Source organism: Cylas formicarius, unplaced genomic scaffold, assembly GCF_029955315.1.
Source record: "Cylas formicarius isolate icCylForm1 unplaced genomic scaffold, icCylForm1.1 PGA_scaffold_7__23_contigs__length_41026272, whole genome shotgun sequence".
Classification (NCBI taxonomy): Eukaryota; Metazoa; Arthropoda; class Insecta; order Coleoptera; family Brentidae; genus Cylas; species Cylas formicarius.
The window spans coordinates 36607362-36627410 of NW_026844352.1; the positions used below are offsets into that span (position 1 = coordinate 36607362).

The 20049-nt window shown below is 35.8% G+C and overlaps 1 protein-coding gene across 1 annotated transcript in view; it reads left to right on the forward strand.

The window, feature by feature from the left end:
- The first annotated feature begins 2812 nt into the window (after positions 1 to 2812).
- The window catches only part of LOC132704476 (paired box protein Pax-6), a 67237-nt gene continuing 50000 nt past the window's right edge, over positions 2813 to 20049 (forward strand). Inside the window, exons 1-2 of the mRNA XM_060674486.1 lie at positions 2813 to 3137; positions 14133 to 14282. Of these exons, the coding sequence (XP_060530469.1) occupies positions 14270 to 14282 (13 nt within the window). The 5' untranslated portion in view covers positions 2813 to 3137; positions 14133 to 14269. The remainder of the gene's footprint in view (positions 3138 to 14132; positions 14283 to 20049) is intronic.

Genomic DNA, 20049 nt, shown 5'->3' on the forward strand with positions numbered 1-20049 from the left:
GTTCATAAAAGAGCTGAGGTTTCCAATGCGATCGGCAATTACTCGTGCCACAATAGACACAAAAGATTGCCTAGTGCCTGCTTTAACCGACATATAAATAGATAGGTTTCAAAGAGAGTGCCGACACAGTATGCAGGTATACACCATAACGCAAAAATGTTGCTGTTCCGATTTGAAATCACCTCCAACGTTTTTGTGGACTTTTTATATAATGCAACGTCAAAATTATATATGAAATGAAGAAACATTGTTGTCGGGCTAATGATATACATAAACTCTGTTTATTATTATTATTATTATTATATATTGCCCATACCTAGCGTTGTGAAAATGATCGGTCAAATTTTTTGTGTCAATTGACCGAAATAATTTTAAAAATACAATGAAATTTATATTTTGTTATATTGTGCGTTACGTCGCCGTCGCGTCGATTTTGTTGAACTAAAACGGCTGAATATTTTTGTTCGGATTTCCCGAATCACTAAGTATCGTATTCAGGTATTCCTTGAAGAGGGTTATAGGTAAATCACAAACGCATAATAATTTATTATAAAATACATATTATTATTATTATTAAATAATAATGGATAACACTTTACAATTGCAAGATTATTTCAAAGGTTTTGATCAAATTTGACTAGTCAAGTAAGACGTGGTCAATTGACTAGCCCCAACACTACCTATACCGAAAAATATTATATCGCGGGTATTTTCAAAAGTAAACCAAAAAAAATCTGCCATTAAGTTTGCACGGTGGCTTTTTCATTATATGAGTTAATTGTTATTCTTTTTCTTTTGTTACACATCTTTATTTATCTTTATTAGAATTTAATTTACTTTTTAAGTCCTGTTTTATAAAATACGATGAAATTCAACATTTCAGTTTCATTGTAACAAGAAACTTGGTTGTTTTACTAAATTAATTTCCTAAATAAATGAATATTATTAACTGTGGTAAACGGCATTTGAGTCACGGGTTTTTTGGCTAGCGGAGTGCAGCGGAGCGAGTGTTTAATAAACGAGTTACTTATAAGGTTTACCAAACGTGTTGCATACTATACTTTTTTTAGGACCGTTAGTTAGTTAGTTAGTCAGAATCGACAAACGTCAAAATTCAAATCCTGCGGTAATATCTCGGAAAACAGGCCATTGCTTCCAAACCCGTGCGGTAATACCCCGGAAATGTACGAAGCGGCCCGGATCCGTGGCAAACGAAACTCACCTGGTAAAATTGCGCTTTCCACGAATTGAATTGGTGTATACTTAGGTACTTTACGGCTGGGAGTAGTTTATGAATTACCTTCTATATAATCGTGGTAGTTTATATTTTTTAATTTCTACTTAGATCAATGTTATAAAGCAAATATTATCTGTATACTTTGGTGATCCTTTTTTATGACGGTGATACTTACATATTTTGTGGCAACGGTTGTGTAAAGTATTGTTTAGTAAGTAATTATCAACGTTTTTGACATTTCTTTTTTAGAAATTTAGATCGTTTTTTACAATGCCATTGGGTAGCGATAGGTAGCACAAGGAGCTTAATTCAATGTAGCCGCAGAGGTGAAATGCCAAAGCGTAACAGATTTTCTTCTTTTCAAGCATTTTGGACCAATTAAAAGAATGTTAGGGTAGAGTGTGCACCCGGCAAACTCAAATCAAACATAAATTTTCCGATAAACACCTTGCACTCCTCTGCAATTTGGACATATTTTACTCTTCACTCAAAATCCTTATTCCTTAATTTTATTATTTAATTTGATAATTGATTACGGATTGCCGTTATAAAAAAAGTTACGCAAACTCAAACAACTTTTGACTATGCGGTCTTGTAATTTCCGTAAAGAAAAGAAGACAAGTTAAATATATAAAGGACTGTCGATCCATAATTAGGAATAAACTTGAGAATGAAAAACGAAATTAAAAAGAATTTTAGTAGCGAAAAAAACTGTTTTTGTGAAGTTTCAATTAAAAAAAAAACAGAAAATACGTGCAAGAGGCAATGGAGACAAGGAAAAAATAACTTCGAACACTTTCTGCCAAATATTTGACTTTTTCACTATATTGATCACTATATTATGGCGTTAACTTCTCTACACTCAAGCGGAACAACCTGACACTGACATCACACGAGCCCAAAGACAATCGTAGGCAGCTCAACACTCAGCGACTACATAGCAAACCCAAAAATTAACACCCGAGCGCCCCCTATGCGTGGGCAAACGCACACACCTCTGCTTACCTCAACACGACGTTTCGATACAGTGCGTGAGGCAAAGAAAAAGTCCGGGTGTCGGAACGAGTCCGCAGCGGGCGTCCAAACACTGACGTCGCCGCGACGTCAGACTAGGCAGGCGTCGTAAACAGCCGCGCCGTCGCCACGATACCGCGGAACAATGGCGCCTCACGCCCGACCAATAAAATCGACGGATAATCGCGACCACTCATGTGAAAGTAATTGTCAGGCTACGCCTCTCTCTCTCTTTCGGTTCAGATTTCTTCAGTGGCGACTTTTGGGAACCTTACGGCCTCTCATTTTTTTGCCGAAATTTTGGGTAACCCTCTACCGTTAAATCCCGCATTTTAATTCCTGCCGTCGATATAAACGTCCGAAACTTTACATTGCAGAGCTCGGCGACTACGGCCTCGTTTCCGTATCGGACGGCAGCGCGTCAGAGTTTTACTCGATCCGAGTAGGCGTGGCGGAACCAGGGTCCCTCCCTTGTGTACCTAGGATCAAGTCACCCTTGAACAACAGAGTGACATGACGCTAAAGCCAGTCTTCTGTACGCTCCGCGTGGTATAACACACTTGCACGCGGGGATCTCGACCGAATAAATCTTAAGCACGTGGTTCCTCCTAGCCGAAAAATCAACGGACCATCAAGGAGCCCGCGTAATTATACGTCAAATCGGGCGTAAGAGGTGCACGCCCGTGAAAATTGGTCGAGCGGAATCGTAGCGGGTCGCGTTTGACTTTACCCCGGCGCCTACTCGATTTTGGAAACCTTACGTCGCGTTTTTGTTTTTGTTGTTTGGGACTTTTGTGATTCGTTGTTGTTGTTTTTTTTTCGTTTTTCCGCACGCGGGCCGCCATTTTAGTGGGACGAATGCGTTTTACCTTCGCCGATTTCGAAGGTAGGGCTCCGATTATTTAAAATTTTGCTGCGGTCCTGAAAGGTGTCAAGAAAGTTATTAATATAGTTTGGGAGCAATTTGTGGGGTTATTTTCCTTTTTGACGAAAACAATCCAGATATCGACGACAAATTTGTGAGGTGCATTATATGTACGGGGTGATATCGGCGTATGTTATTTCTTTTGCCCTCTTTTGTGCGAACCAATTTTGATATTTGAAGCAAAGCGTATAATATCATTTACATTTTCCTTGAAAAATATTTGTTATTATTTAAATCAAGGAATATACGTTTTTTTCTCTTTTCATCAAACTTCAAAGACGAGATTTTTATAATTCCATATCCATATTCAAATTCTTGTTAAATAAAATGCAAATCTGTAATAGAAATAAATGAAAATTAATATAATATAAATAAATTAAAATATTTTTATACTAAAATATAATTCAAATTTTTGACTTTGAATTATTCGAAAGCTATTTGTTCCTTAAAAAATATTTTAATATTTATTAAATACACTGTACCAAAACCGACTTTTTGCAGTGTCATCATTTAAAATTTAAATTCCTGTATATCCAAATCGACGTTTTCTTATTAACAAACAGATTATTTTGTTCCTACTTTATGTTTTCTTTTATAATTTATACGGGTGTCAATGAGAAACTATTCACATAACTTTTTCGATATTTTTTCTATAATATATCATTTCAGAAAATCGTAGTTGGTTTAAAAAACATTTTTTTAATCTAAGTCGCCTTTGAGTTGGTTTTCATATAGTAACAAAATCGACTCAGATATTTTCTGATTTTATATTAATGAATAATATAATATAATATAAATAAAAATATTCTTATACTAAAATTCTATTTAAATTTTATATGCCTACCTAACCGGCTACATATTAAGTTCTTGAGTATCTTCAAATTTTTGACTTTGAATAATTCTAAAGCTATTTGTTGTTTAAAAAATATTTTAATATGTATTAAATACACTGTACCAAAACCGCCAAATTGTCGTTTTATTATTAACAAACAAATTATTTTTTCCTACTTTATGTTTTGGTTTGTAATTTATACGGGTATCAATGAGAAACTTTTCAAATAGCTTTTTTCGACATTTTTTATATAATATAATTTCAGAAAATCGTTGTTGGTTTAAAAAACATTTTTTTAGTCTAAGTCGTTTTTGAATTGGTTTTCATATAGTAACAACGTAGACTCAGATATTTTCTTATGTTACATTAGCTTAATTTTAAACACAACAATAAATAACAGGGAAGTTACCTTCCAGTTATACCTTCGAAGTCCCGGACAAGCTACCAAAAATGTATACAATTTTTGAAATATGGTACCTGAAAAAAATTGTGGAAAAAAGATTTGTGGAGACGTTTTATTGGCGTATGTATTTAGCAGAAAAATCAAGAAAGCTAATATTCAGTGTTGAAAATACTAAACAGCCTTCACGAAGAAAAAAATTGTAGCAAATCAAGCACAGAAATCGGGATTATAAAAATAAAAATTCTTAGTAGAAGCAACAGGACAATATTTTCTTATGATCAAAATTTTGTTGTCGACCAGAGGAAATTACTAATATGTTATGACATGACAGATACATAAACTATTCCGTCGGTTAACATTCCAAACACCAAAACAAATTATCTAAGATCATTATTAATTACTGGAAAAAATAGTTAAATTTTAATTGAAAATTATCTCTCTCTCTTGAAAATACCATGCAATACGCCATTTTATCATTGTGTTCGTCGCACTTTAGCTGCATTGTTAGCTAATAGGAGTGCTGATATAGCAAAAAAAATATCAAAAGGCACTCAATTCAGACATAACAAATATTGTATCACAAACTCATTATAATTTAAGCAGTCTCAACAATCTCACATTAACAAGTAACTCTAAAATACCCAATTGTACGCTGATCAAACATATGGATCAAGCGTTCGTTTTGTTTTGCAAAAATGTTCCTAAAAACTAATTGTCGTAGAAAAATAAGCAAGTATGACAAAGTTCGTCAGTCACTCGTTCATTGAGCACTCGCTCCGCTTCGCTTGGGGAGTCCCTAAAATGGCCTTTATCAAATATGTTCCATAATATAAAACAGGTCTCGAAACTGGGTTTACTGCACGTATAGGTTACGCTCATCTTGGAATTTGCCTCTTTGTTAAGTACAAAGGCACTTTCTGGATTTGCTGGATTGCATTTCGTGAAAGCGAATGCGATGTGACCATAGATATATTATCAAGGCATTATAACGTGAAGCAATGGGCTGAGACAATGTTGCCTGTGCGGTATCTCCTGGCTTTCTTGCCGATAAACCATACATATTTATGTATTCAAAAACATTTTTAAATTAGAAATTTATCTCATTATATGTTAACAAAATGTCTTGCTAATATTTCCAATAAAATCGCAAATATTTCTTTTTTTTAACAATATCGATATGGGGGAGTTTTATGTGCTTCATACTACGTCTGCACAACAACAACCGTTCCTTGCCTACATACCTTTATTTTTCAAAGAAACTTCCGCTGTAATACTTTTTCAAAAAATTAACGGACAAATTTTTGAACAAACGTTGGGAACAGCTTTGGGTTCTCTATTATCACTAGTCATCACAAATATATTTATTGAAGCCTTTGAGAAGAAAGCTCTCGATCGATTATACTTTTGTTATTTGACCTCATATTCAACAAACCCTAGTAGATTTTCTTAGACATTTCAACTATATACACCCTAACATACGTTTAACCATAAGCTTCCATTCTTAGATATTCTTATCAATAGAAAATCAGACCTAACATTGGGTCATTATGTTTACAAAAAACCTACTCACACAGACCGATACTTTAATGCATGGTCATATCACCATCCGGCCCAAACATCATCGGTTATCCACTCTCTTGTTTAGAGAGCCGTAAAACTATCTCAGCAGGAGTCACTGAACCCATAATTAAAACACCTTACCTCTGCTGTTCTCTCTAATAATTTTCACGTTATAGACATTAAGCGTTCCATAAAAAAATACACTTCACCACAACCTTCCAATAGCAATAAGGCCGAAAGTTATCCTACACTTGCCACTGTGGTCCTTCTTTATATCGAAAACATCACTGACCACACATCAAAGGTTCTTAAGAAATATAACGTCAAAAACAAGATTTACCGCTTGTCCTAAAATCTCTCAACATCTTCGATCCGTCAAAGACAAAATTCCATTTGAGTTTCCAGGAGTTTACAGTATTCCATGCATATGCGGCAAAGAATACATTGGAGAGACCGGACGAAAAATATCAACTAGGTTCAAAGAACACGAAAGAGCCTTACGACTAAGACAAATAAACTCATCAACTGTTTCCGAACACAATCACGAAACCGGATATAACTAAAATTGCATGTAATCAATTCTTCTACCAACGAAAAATCTGAGAGTGTATAGAAATCCATAAACAACCTAACAATCTTAACCGCTACTCAGGTCTCCAAGTCGGTGTTTATGACGCTGATTTAGCTCCGCCCCCTTCGAACAATATATAAGCAGGTACAGAGTAAAATGCGAGCCAGTTTCAGTCAAGCTCTGAATAAGCGAACAGGATGATTGGCGAAATGTCAGCAAGTTCGACGTAGGAGGAATCCAGCAGTTTTGTAAAAAGTATTACATTTATATTATATTTGTATCACAACAGCAGGAATTTTATGAATGACTTATTTTACTTCAAATAGTCGTGAAAACAACTACTGAGGCATTAAGAGAGGCGATCTGAAACGTACAGTTACGGGAGAGGGAGAGAGAGAGAGAGAAATCTTTAAAGCTCCGAAGTATAACGATATAGTAAACTTTCTATACCCCGACGGATTCCTTTTGCTCTTTATGCCTGCGACCACTCGTCGGAAACATTCGTTTGATCTTCTCCGCCCTCTCACCGTTATGTCAAAATCGTACGTCGTTAGGTTTAACTCGGCTAAAAAAAAAACTTGACTTTTTTAATTATATGATGACAAGTGCCTCGCGAGTGATCCGCGCCGATTTCTATAGCGTCGGCTCTGGTTTCTTTAACGTATATAAGTCTGTTCGATTTGAAAGAGTTAAGGACACAGAGAGAGGGAGAGGACGAGTGGTAAGCTTGGGATTTCGGCTCGTCGGCGATCGGCGTTAATTTAGGACACGATTTAAACTGAAATTAAGTAAGTTTTAATTGGCAGGCAAAAGAACTCGAATAAGTACAAAATCATGCAACAAATTTGATAGACGGCTCATTGGCCACTAGTGACAAAAAAAGTCTATCAGTCTATGGTATACTTTTTTTTACAGTAGGAAGTAGAACTAAACCTAAATAGAAGAATCTGTCTAGGGGATAATAATGGATAACATTATAGAAAAGCTGCCTAAAATGTTAAGATATTGCATGCGAATATTTATGATTCAAAGATCAATGTGCAACGGCTACTTCACCTGTTCGGTGACAAAATTAAACATGATAGTGAAACAGTAACAACAAAACTAAGCGTCAATGAAATGACGTATTTAGAAGCAAATTTAGCAGATTGAAAAGGAAAGGAAGGAAGGAGAGCTCCTCTTATTTCCGGATGCCTAAAAGATTTTATATGAAGGAGCGAATATCTAAACCCTGAGAGCAAAGCTAGGATATACAAAAGCGCAGTTAGGCCATATTAACCTAGGCAACAGAGACAAGATCAGCATGAGGCAAAGAACTTGCAAATGATGGGCACAGTGGAAACATTTAAACATGTTAGGGAAATCACTATACAACAGAGTCAGAAATGGAAGCCTTAGGGAAGAAAGTCACAAGACCTGACAAAATGGGTTAGAAAAAGAAAGAAATTCTGGAATAAACACATAAACAGAATGAACGATGGTGGATTATCAAAAATGGCAAAGAACAATATGACAGTCGGAAGAAGATCCAGAGGAAGACCGTAGAGGGGGGTGACTTTACTACGATAAATAAACGAAAGTTTACCATTTGGGAAAACGTATTGAAAGAGGGAGAACAAGAAAGAGTAAAAAATAGTACCTATATACAGTATATTAAAAATGTTAAAAATCAACACTCTCATAATTAGAGTGCGTCGCATTGTCTCGTTTCCTATTCCTCTGTAGTTAAAGCATTTCGATTTATCCCCCTTTTTGTGGATGGATGATGTTTTCTTTCCTCCTTTTTGGTATTTTTTTCTTTAAACCACATAAGAGTTATTAGTTAGAGAGTCTCCTTCATATTTTAGGAATTCTGCGGTTATGTTGGCCAAACCGTGTATCTTACAGCGCTCAAAATATGTTTCTTCTTTATGTGGTTTGTTCTGTTTCACATTCAAAAGTTTCCATACTTCAATCATTTCTTCCTCATTGAGTATCACTTGGCTTTGATCATCATCATGGGTCTGAGCTTGTAACCTCTCTTCTCCCTAGCGATTGCCCTAAAGAATTCTATTGCTTTTATTTCATACTTCCGTCTTTCGTATTCTCTTTTCTTTACTCTTATTAAATTGTTAGTTTCTTGCCTGCACTTCGTGTTGCGTTCGTTGGTCTGAACTCGTCTTTTCTTGCTGTTTGTCATTTTTGTACTTTTTCCAAAGACATTTTGGACTTTCTTTGTGATTCTTATCTCTCACAGCTTCTCGATATTATTACATTCTGTTTCAGGGTTTAGTGTTTGTTCGAGTTGTTCTTTACACTGTTGTTGTTTCCTCTCATTTTCAATTCCATCCTTCTTCCATGGTGAGGTTGTATTGTTTCTGTTGTGTTTATGCGTTTTAGTTATAATTCTGACTTTCAAAAAAAACACAACAAAAGCAACGGAAGCAGCGAACAACGAACCTCTCTCACCTCCGTCTCAATGGAACCGTTAGGATACAAAGGGGAGTGTTGAAAATCCGACCCGCAAAACCTTCAAAAGCAGCTTAATCAATTGCAGAGAAAACATTGAAGGCGTTTAAAAACATTACAATTTTTTTACAGCTAAAAATTAGTATTATTTAGGTTCTCACAGGAAATCGGTTCTCACGTTTCAATCATACCTTAATAATTATGAATTACGGCTCACTGCTATAATTATATGAATATTATTTTTCTTCGATGCTACAACTATAGAATTATTTTAGAAAAGTCAAAATAATTGAAATTGATGGAAAAAATTTGGTACGATAATTCCAAGTGGGTGAGAGTCATTTTCAAGATCTCCCAAGCATCTGTTTTGTCTCGTGTTTTGTACATGTCTTATATACTGTTCTCAATTTTATATAGATTTTTGTGCAATTCCGAGTAACTTATATTAAAAATTATTCATGCCTTACGAATAAAATGACTTTTTTGATAGTAATTTAAAAAAATGAAAAACGAAGAGTCAACAGAAGATGTGTTGTTGATGAAAATGTGTGGACTCTGCGGCAAAATTTTGTCCAAAAAGGTAATAAATACATTTAAAAAATATTTTATTTATAATCCAGATTTCTGATGGCAAATAAACATTTTGTTTTCACTTATACCTTTTACTCCTTCGGATTTGCCTTTAAAATATTTTATGGTAACTTAAAGTTACTATAATTCTGATGTTACAAATTATAAAAACCGTACTTGAAAATATTGTTCAAGATGTATAGAAGATTCGACCTTTACAAATGTTTAAGAAAAACCAACTGGTCCTCTCCCTCCGCACCCCTTAGAAAATTTGCATTTTCTCGGTACTATCCGCGATCAGATCGAACGCGACCAAATTTCGAACGAGCCGCCCTTCCAAATAGACTATCAATTATCCGTCGATAAAATCGAAATCTTCCTATCGCGGAGAGACCCCGGGTATGTATCGGTGAACGCTGTGGCCGACGATTGTTTTTAATTCAGTTGTCCAAACTCAATCAGACGCAATCAGCGGCCTACGGGTCGCGCACAAAAGGAGGAAAGCAACAATGAAAATTTGTCTTCATTTAGTTACGGTGGTTACCGACCGCCCGCGGTGAACAATGGAAACGGCTTGTCATAAGTCTTGGCTACTCATGTTCATATATCACCGCGCGCGCGGCGACTTTTTTTTCCTGTTTCCTCCTCCTCGTTACGTTGTCGTTGCTCTCGAGGTTTTCGCCCGAACGTCGAGCCCTGTAGAACCCCACTTCCGCACGGGAAGGTAGCGAGGCCGCGCGAGTAGGAAAAAAATTGATATCTATGTTTGACAAAGTAATCAATTCCGATAAATTGATTCCGATGATTGATTGATTGCGTGATGTGTGGAATTTGTGGGAATGAACGTCCGGCACGGCTATTATTTAACTTTAGGGTTTTTGGCAGCTAGTAGTAAGCTTATAGTAGCTTAGTAAAACGGTTAACAAAGACAAACATGTATCCATATATGTACACGTGTTTGGATTTGTCATCCCACTAAAGTATTGGAAGCTTTGCATCACTTTTTTTTTTTAAGTGAATTGAGCTATCAACAGCTCCCAGAAATAATTGTGTATAAATATAAGTTGAATTTTTACGATGCTTGTGTAGGTTACCTCAAAAATAATATTCAAATCAAGCGCTTTACCGATTATAATTAAATTATGTTAACTCAGTAGACCCTAGTGACATATATTAATTACAAAGTTAATTAATTAAAGTTAAAGTCAATGTGCCTTAAAGAATGATGGGCTCTGAATTGTTTGATAGTTTTGGTGTTGTTAATCAAGTTCATTATTTCAGTAAAATTAACAAATAAAATACGCAATTTTTAAGCTTACATTTTATAATAGAAATGTAATTCTAAATAAAATAAATTAAGCGGGTTGCATATATCGGCGGTTGCCGGTGGTAATTGCACGCAAACGCCGTTTAATAAGTTAAATTTTTTGTGCCAGAGATTGTCAATAAATTTCGAACTCTTTGTTTCATTTATCACGTGATTTCCACAAACAATCAAACAATATTATAAAGAACCTTAATTTGAAAGAATGTTGGAATTTAATATTATCCATCCATTGCCTTGGCGAAAAGAGTAAATGACAAAAAAAAATTGCTTGTAATAGAAAATTAGAAACAATTGTCATTTGCCATATTTGAAACTCTCTGCTTCACGTTCACGTTCACCAGTTAAGTGTTCTCTAGAAGAAGCTTTGGTAAAAAGTCATACTCAAGAAATGCAAATATTCATCCAAATTGAAAGTAAAGTGAAATTAAGTGAAGCGAAAATTTTATCATAGCTTTGGTTAGTTTAGTTAGTTAGTTAAACTTCAATAAATTCAATTCATTCATTTAAATAATTTTTATTTCTTTAAATTTTAAATATATCTAATCTGTATCTGTACAATTTGTCTAATATTCAGTTAGTTTTTTTTTTCAATTTATAATTTAATATAGAAATATATGGAAAATTGGAAAATCTGATCATGTCGTTATTGAGTTTTGCATTCAAGCCTTATGTTATCCCAAGCAGGTCAATAATCGCAAACTGTTATGCAGAACAAATTATGCAAGATTAGCTGCAGACCTTTCCCACCATACATGGAACTTTCCTGATACTGACGTTAATGATGCGTGGATATATTTTCTGTCTACTCTGGATTATTAAATAGGCACAAGCTCCAAAACTCATTTTATTAAGTTCAATTCTGAGAAACCTTGGTTAACTGGACATCTGCTCAAACAAATAAAACATAAGAGAGCTCTGTGGCATAGATTTAAGGCCTCTGGCTCTGCTTCCGATTATGCTTTGCACAGAAGAGTTTCTAATAGTTTATCATTGGAGATTAGAGAGGCGAAGTCAGCATTCGAAAATGACCTCCTCAATCGGCCCAAAGCGTTTTATTCTTATGTCAGACAACGCGTATCGTCTAAGGTATCCCTTCCTGTCATTAGAGATACCTCGGGAGAGGTCTCCTATAACCAGGACTTCATTTCAAATGAATTTGCTTCATATTTTGCTAGTATCTTTGCTGTTGAACCAGCTAATCTACCGTCTCACTATGAGGGTCACATAAATGCAGATTTATTAGAAGACATTCACTTTGACCAAGAGGACGTGAAGAAAACTCTTTCTGAGTTAAAAGAATATTCTGCTCCCGGACCTGATGGAATTTCCAGTAAAATCTTAAAAGCGTGTGAGTGAACCTGTGCTTGCAGAGCCTATTTATATTATTTTGAGAAAATCTTTGGACTCTGCCACACTCCCAGCCCACTGGTTATCCGCAAATGTAACTCCGATTTATAAAAAGGGTGATAAGCTCGATGTTTCAAATTACCGCCCTATCAGCCTAGTGTGTATTATATGTAAGGTTCTTGAACGCCTTATAGTAAAACAGCTGCTACCGTTTTTGATCGACTGCCATATTATACCTACATCGCAGCATGGCTTTGTTCCCGGCAGGTCTGTCATATCAAATACATTGACATGCTTGAATCACTGGGTGGATCGGGTGGATATTACTTACCTTCGACAAAGTGCCACATCGACGCTTGTTATTCAAACTTGAAAAGGTTGGAGTGAGGGGTAAACTGCTAGAGTGGATAGCGGCGTTCTTAAGTCATCGGTCATTCAGAGTTCGAATTGGTAACGCTTTTTCACTGCCACAAAACGTGCCTAGTGGTGTTCCCCAGGGATCGGTGCTGGGACCAGTGCTATTCGTAGTGTACACCGTGGATTTGCTCTCCAGCATTGATTCTCATGTGAGCGCTTATGCTGATGACACTAAATTATTTGGAAATCCTTCAACACATGCGGACGTATTGCAGAGAGACTTGAATACTATTTCCAAGTGATGTTCAACTTGGCTATTGCCCCTGAATGCTCAAAAGTGATCTGTGGTGCATGTTGGCAATAACAATCCCGGTTTGAATTATTATATCGATGGAAACTTTGTGTCAAGTGTCGATTCTCAGATGGACCTAGGTGTGACCGTAACTAACGATCTTGCGTGGTCTGCACATGTATCAAATATTGCAAAGAAAGCAAACTGCGCGTTATTTTTGTTGAAAAAGACTTTTAAAAATCCTAGTCCTCGCATCGCTTGCAGGCTTTTCACCACTTACATTCACCCCATCCTGGAATTTGCTTCCCCAGTCTGGAACCCATGGCTATTGCGTGACTGTGATGTTCTGGAAAAAGTGCAACGAGCCGCCATTATATTTTTTATAACAGACTAGACTAAAGACCATATTTTGAGTGTCTTTTTAATCATTTTCGTGAATAAACTGGTTTGCAATTTGACGAATAAAAGAAATTACTCGAAAAGTATGTATTTTCATGCAAATTTGTTGCAAAAGAAAGAAAAAGACAAAACATGTAAAATGAAGACAACTAAAAATGTGAAAAAAAAATTAAAGCAAATAACAATAAACTAAATCACCTTAATATGGTGAATAACATAGAATAGTTTTAGTTAGTTTTTTATGAGGTAAGCTTTACGTCGGTAATAAATTAATGTATATTGAGGAAAACGGAAAATTCATAAAGCAGTAGCATCATGAATGTTACTAACATTTTGCTAGGGAAATATCTGCCATCAATGCCGACACACAAGACTGCCGGATCTAGGTAGCAGTCAATTTTGTAGACGAGTTATAACTCCGGAATCCAGGACATTCGTTAGTCGTCATTGTGGCTCGAGTGACTCGAGTTCCGTGCTCACTCGGTCGACTTTCGCAGCCCATTTAATGCCGCTTTAACAAACACACTTCTTCACTGTTATTTTTCGTCGAATCGAAATAGGATTTTTTTTTATGTGACAATGTTTTGAAGAAGAAACGCTATTCCAACAATAATTATCAACAAAATTTGTAGTTCTATTAGACAACGAAAACACTTTAAAAAAAAAATTGTGTAAAGGTATTTAGTTTTTGGATTCTGAAAATTCGCCGGCAATCAAGAATCCTGAACGTTTTCAAATGACTTCGTCGAGAAAAAAATGTCCCCTGGGATCCTTAATTTTTCCAAAATATATCCCGTATACGCCAGATTGAACTAAACTAATGGTCCCGTGGGCTAATTGTAATTTTTAGTTGCAGGTTTTTCGTAAAAGTCCATCCTGGGAGCCACATCCGGACCCGTCCCGACTCCGGGCGGGTTTTCCCCAGTCATTTCCGCAGCAAAAACGCTTTCCCTACGAGAGTCATCTTGTGCAGAGTCTTTGTGGAAAATGCCGCATAAAGGTAACAATTAACAACAATGTCGTCCGCTGTCTAAAGTTTGTTACCGTTTATTGACTTTGAAAATATATTAAATGGGAGGGGGCAAAAACAAATATAAAAAGTAACAGGAAAGCAAATTGGTAATTTTAATAAAAGATAAAATAATCTGAAGATACACACATTCTGACTTCCTCTCGCTTCGGCTTTTGACTATGCTGAAACTGGGTCAGACAGGGCTCCGAAGCAGTTAGGGCAATATATGTATATGTCATCAAGTCAAAACACGAAGCTGGAGAAATCCAGAAGATGCGTACTTCCAAGTTCTACATGAAAGAATCCATTCGTGCATTTCACCAGTGTGGTATTTCTGTTTTCTGTTTCCGTTCATTTTTGGCTAGATTATCACGATATACTCCTGGATACTGCGCTATTGTTTGATAGCTTGCGTACTCGATCTAAACTGGAATGGTTCCTGTAATACAGTCAACGTATCGATTTTGTGAGGCAAATTTTACCCCAGAGGGAGACAGTAATGGCTATTTTTTCTTTGGCTGGTAAATGTAATAGAGATTATTTTATATTATTTTTCATTTTTTTTTATTGTTTGGAGTTTTTGAGGGTAACTTACCAGAAGTGGTTGTGATTTATTTTGATTATTGATAGTGGCATTCTTGTGTATGGAATACCACCTACTGTTGCTGTTGCTAATTAATAAATATAATAAATAAAATAAATAAATAAAATGGTAAAATCTTGTCTAAAGTTATCACGCAAAAGAAAGTTGGGTAAGTAAAACATTTGTGTATCTATTGCATATTCCATGATATGATTTTATCGAGGATTTTATTTTATGACTTATTATTATAATTGTTATTAATTATACACGTAAAATAAATAAATATTCTTCTCCATCTATTGATTTAGTCGTCAGAAAAACTTAAATAATTTGAATTTTTACGTATAGTACTGTATTGTATTGTATTTGTATTGTATAGGATTTTTAGAAAATTGGATTATTATAAATGTTTTTTTTTTCAATTATTTTAAAAAATATATTTTGTGATCATCAAGTAATAATATATATTAACCGACTTTCTCTATTGTAAAAATGTGTCTCACTTTTCTATCACGAGGTTAGCATTCCAGTTTAGATCCAGTTCGCTGCTGTATATAGTGCTTCGGCTTATTGAATGCAATAAAACTACCTATACCGGTTGTGTAGAGATGAGCTTAACAACAATAAACATGCCGTAAATGAGCAACGTAAAAAGTTATAGTGCAGGGTCGAACTACGGAAAGGAAATAATAATATTGTCAGTAAAAGTTTAAAATTAATTTATTGTTATTTATCTATACCAACTGACTTAATTATAAAACAATATGATTGGAGGTATTTTTAAGAATTTTCTACAATATTAAACTGGTTCACCAAAATTTTCCAAGTATTCTGGGCGTCTCATTAACACATTTTATTATTAGATCTCCAACACTAGCACGTAAAGCAGAAGAAAAACATGGCTCAATGCTTAATTTTAGTTGGCGCCACATGTGCTCTACAGAATTGAAAACCCAATCATATGGTGGGAGGCGTAACATTGTGTGTCCCGTTTCTTTTGCTTACGAGTCACAGAAATATTTTTTCTTCGTAAGCTGAATACTTTAAGAACTTTCAAAAGTTCCTTTCAACCTTATGTAGTTGAGTACTGTGCTAGCCAGCATTGTCCATCACTTTGACACTATCCTGAAGAATCTTAGAAGAACAATAGTATCAATACTTGAATCGTTGTCCAAATGGTTCTGCTGTGGTATCTTTAAGGTAGTCGATGCAGTTTTTAGCATTTTTAAAGCTCATAAAATTTCCTCTTAACTAAGTCCTTGTCGCCATCATCAAACTTTTTGCTGGGATCCAATTTTTCACACATTCACAATATTCTTTTTGCAACAACACTAGCGTTAAGTCCCTAGTTAGTAAATAATTATCCATAGTTTTTACAATTTGCCTGGCGTCGCGTCTTCTGAGCCTTTTTCAATAATAAAACGATGTGTCTAACAGTAGAAATGTCTTCCACTAATACCGTTCACTTCCTATGAGAAGTTAATACATTTTTAAAAATTGGAAACCCGCGATATAGGGATGCATTTCTACCTATCTTGTCAAATAATTATTTTAACAACGGTTGTATAATGTAATGTAATGTAAATTTACTACTGTAGGTAGCACTCTTTTAATTGCCCTACCAAAACCATTTATCTGTGCTTTAGAATCATGATCTCGGAGTATAAATGAATGTCCCTTCGTGGTGATGTGGATGTGGAACCTTTGGAACCTGTTCAACTTGTTTTTTCCAGTTTAGTTATTCCTGTTATTTTTAAATAGGAAATTCTGTTTTGTCGAAGAGATTTCAATTTTTTTAGCTTAAAGGTCATCGAATGCTCAGAAAATCCGGGGAATTCGGCAATGCCAATTTTAAAAATTGAAGAAATACTCTCCAGCGGGTGGCCAAGCTGGTTGCGGATTCAGCGAGCTCAACGTTCTCGGCCCCTTAATATGTTTTAATCCCGTAATGCATTAGGGCCAAACAAATGGGAGTCCGCTCATATATATAGGCAGCGCAGCGTTCTAGGATAAAGTCGTTAAGTTGGCGTTGCATACGCCCCTATTTGGCGTGCTATTAACTCAATTTACTTAATAATAACCACGGGGTCGGTTTATGCGAATATGTCTGGCAGCGCGTACCTCGCTTCCGGTCGGCGACCATAACGATTTTAACCTTAAATGTTTACGGCGGTAAATACAACGGATTACAGAACTCTGTACGTTTGGTTAACGCATTTGTGTTCCCACCCTGATGGAAATGCTGGGCAGGGCTTTTATTGTAGTTCAAAACATTTGAAACTGAATCCTGCTTATTATTGGCAAAAAATGAAAAATTCTTCTGGTTTTACGCAAATGACGATCAAGCACTAACCGGTTCTACTGGAGAAGTTAACAATGAAGCTATTTTTAAACAATTTCCTTTTGTCTCTAGTTTTACTATTAATTGTAAATGTAGTACACTGAGCGCCAAAGGGTTTTAGTTGTTCACGATCTTAAGAAAATGTCATCAAACTTTTTTGTTTACTTTTTTTGCAAAAAACAAAATTAAAGCATATCTCCTTATTAAACCACAACAAAAATCAACCTTTTAAAAGAAAATGTTAGTTACTAGCCACTTAAAAATGTAATTTTCATTAACATAACCCCAAAAATTAACCTCAGCATTATTTTTTTTATTTTATTGTGGTATATCCCAAGAGGCTTGGGGCTTGTTTAATGGCCTTAATTTGCTAGCTTTTATAATTAGCAAAAAAAAATTTGAGGACATTTTCTTAAGACCATGGGTTAAAAACACAAAAACTTTTTACAGAGCTGCAGGAAAGAAAATGTTAAGTCTAAAATAGGCATAATGAAAAAATGCTGAAATTTATTTTTGAGCTTCGAGCACACCGTAAGGGGGCGCAATTGATGAATTATAAAATTGAAGAGCTCTACGAACATTTTCAATTTAAGCGATAACTTAATAAGACCATTAGAAAGCTTTTTTGAAATAAAATTGGGCAAATCACATGGACACTTAAATTTATTCAAGACTGGGATTTACTACATTTACTGCAGAGATCGAGGTACAAAAGAACTAATGGCAGAGAATACGAACTGGTCTACTGAACTTAGAGCAGTTTATCTGTGGCGCGGAACAAATTCTAAAGTCATGTAGCTACCCGCGCATAATACTCAAGCTGTGCTTCATTGCTTAGAATGCTTTTTTTCAGCTTCGCCAACAATCTACTGCGGAAATGGGAGAAAATTCCAATCTTGCGTTAATCTAATATTTTTTCATTCTATTTCGATGTGTTGAGGAAGACTTTTATTCGAAACGTCTTTGACCTTAATAAATAAATTAAATTTTAATAACCGCGATTGAGCATTTCGTTTCTCTGCGTGAAGATGGGCAAAGTTTAGAGAGTCAAAAACACCAAGTCGACTCTCACGCTGCGGGTGGAGGACACCCCGTCGCTTTGACGAGTGCCGACGCCCGTGCCTTCGAGTGGCGTCGAACGCTATACTCCCTCTACCCTTTCAATGACACAACAATAATCGCGGATCAAAAGCACACCCACCTCCCCGCACACTATTTACCGCACGCGGGTTTGCGGTCTTTAATCAAGCAGCAATTAACTGGAGCCTTTTTCTTATAATACGTTCGCGCAGCCCTCCCTTGTAATGATCCAGTTAATAACGTCGCCGTTTTTGAAAAAAAAAAAGTCTCGAAATTACTGGATGTTCGAGGGGATTGTTTAATTGTGTTCTGGCGTAGGAGCAATCGCTGGAGAGAGAGAACGTTTCTGTATGATTGTGTGCCCGGCGGTTTTTTGTTCTCCAATATATTTTTTGCGCGCTCCGATTGATTTGAATCGAAATTTAAACGCGGGAGGGTGATTATTTTTCTGAGCGGTACGTTTCCTCCGTTAGCTGGTACAGGGTGTTTTCTTCTAGTTTATATGGAACTCGTTAAAACAAACACGGTTTTTCTGTTGCTCAAAAATAACGTGATTTCAAAGTATCGTTAAAAAATAATTTCTTGACTTGAGTGCTGTTAGATCTGGATTTACTTTTACTTTACTTAAAATCCGATTTCTCAATTAATGCGAAAGAATATCCTTTTCAAATATATAGATATAGCATTCTGTTTTAATTCGGCATAAAAGTTTTTGTTTCATATGTTAATTAATGACGCAGGTTAGGTTTTTTTATTAAATGATAGGAAAATAATATGGGAAACTAAGTTTGCATATTCAACAAAAATTACAACAAAATTGAATTATTATATGGATATATATTATAAGATATTATCAAATCAAAACTAAGCAATAATGTAGCCATAAAAACAAAGATTATTTTATAGTATAGAACGGGAATGAACTGACTGACTGGCTGTAGAGAGTTTCTTTGAGACAAGACCGATAAACTGAAAATGTAATTCTAAGATATTGCCTCAAAACAAACAACAACTAAATAAAAGTCATTTTCCTGAATGAGGTGCCGCACCAAGTGAGCAAACGAAGTTATCGATCCCAAACAGATAAAAGAAGCATATGTCAAGGCACTCGGTCAATGTGGCGATTCACGTGGCGGAAAATATCCTGCGATTCCGAAAAGCTCATACATTCCTATGACGTCGGCAGACACTTTAACGTCATTCCCAAAGGAATAAACCCGTAGCGCGTCTGAGACAGACAGCTCGCTTCTCTGTTCTTTACTTGATCTGCTTTATCTCTCTATTCTCGGTCTCGTTTCGCTCTAAACCAAACTCGTGAAAATGGCGTCTCTTTGTTGACTTGGTTAACCCGAGGTTGGCGCACTCCGCGTTCAAATTGCATTAACCTTAACATTACATGGAGAATTGAGGACGTACTGAGACGTGAAAGGGATCGCGAGGACGCTGCGTTCGGATGGTGACAGCTTCCGCGACCAGATAGAAATTAATGGAGGAATGGAAATGGCTCAAACTAATTCCGCTGCAAATTTCTTGCATAATTTACCATGTTTAATCGCCGCTTTGATGGAAATGCTGGCGGGGAAAAAGGACCCATCTCGCTCTCGCGACTAATCTATAGAGACCCACATAGTCTCACTAACCGATATTTTTAATTAAATAAATAAACGCGAATCTTCTTTTCTATTAAATAAAGTTGTTTCTCTCTAGTTTTGTGCCACTCTCTGTATGATGTTTCTCTTTGATGATGAATG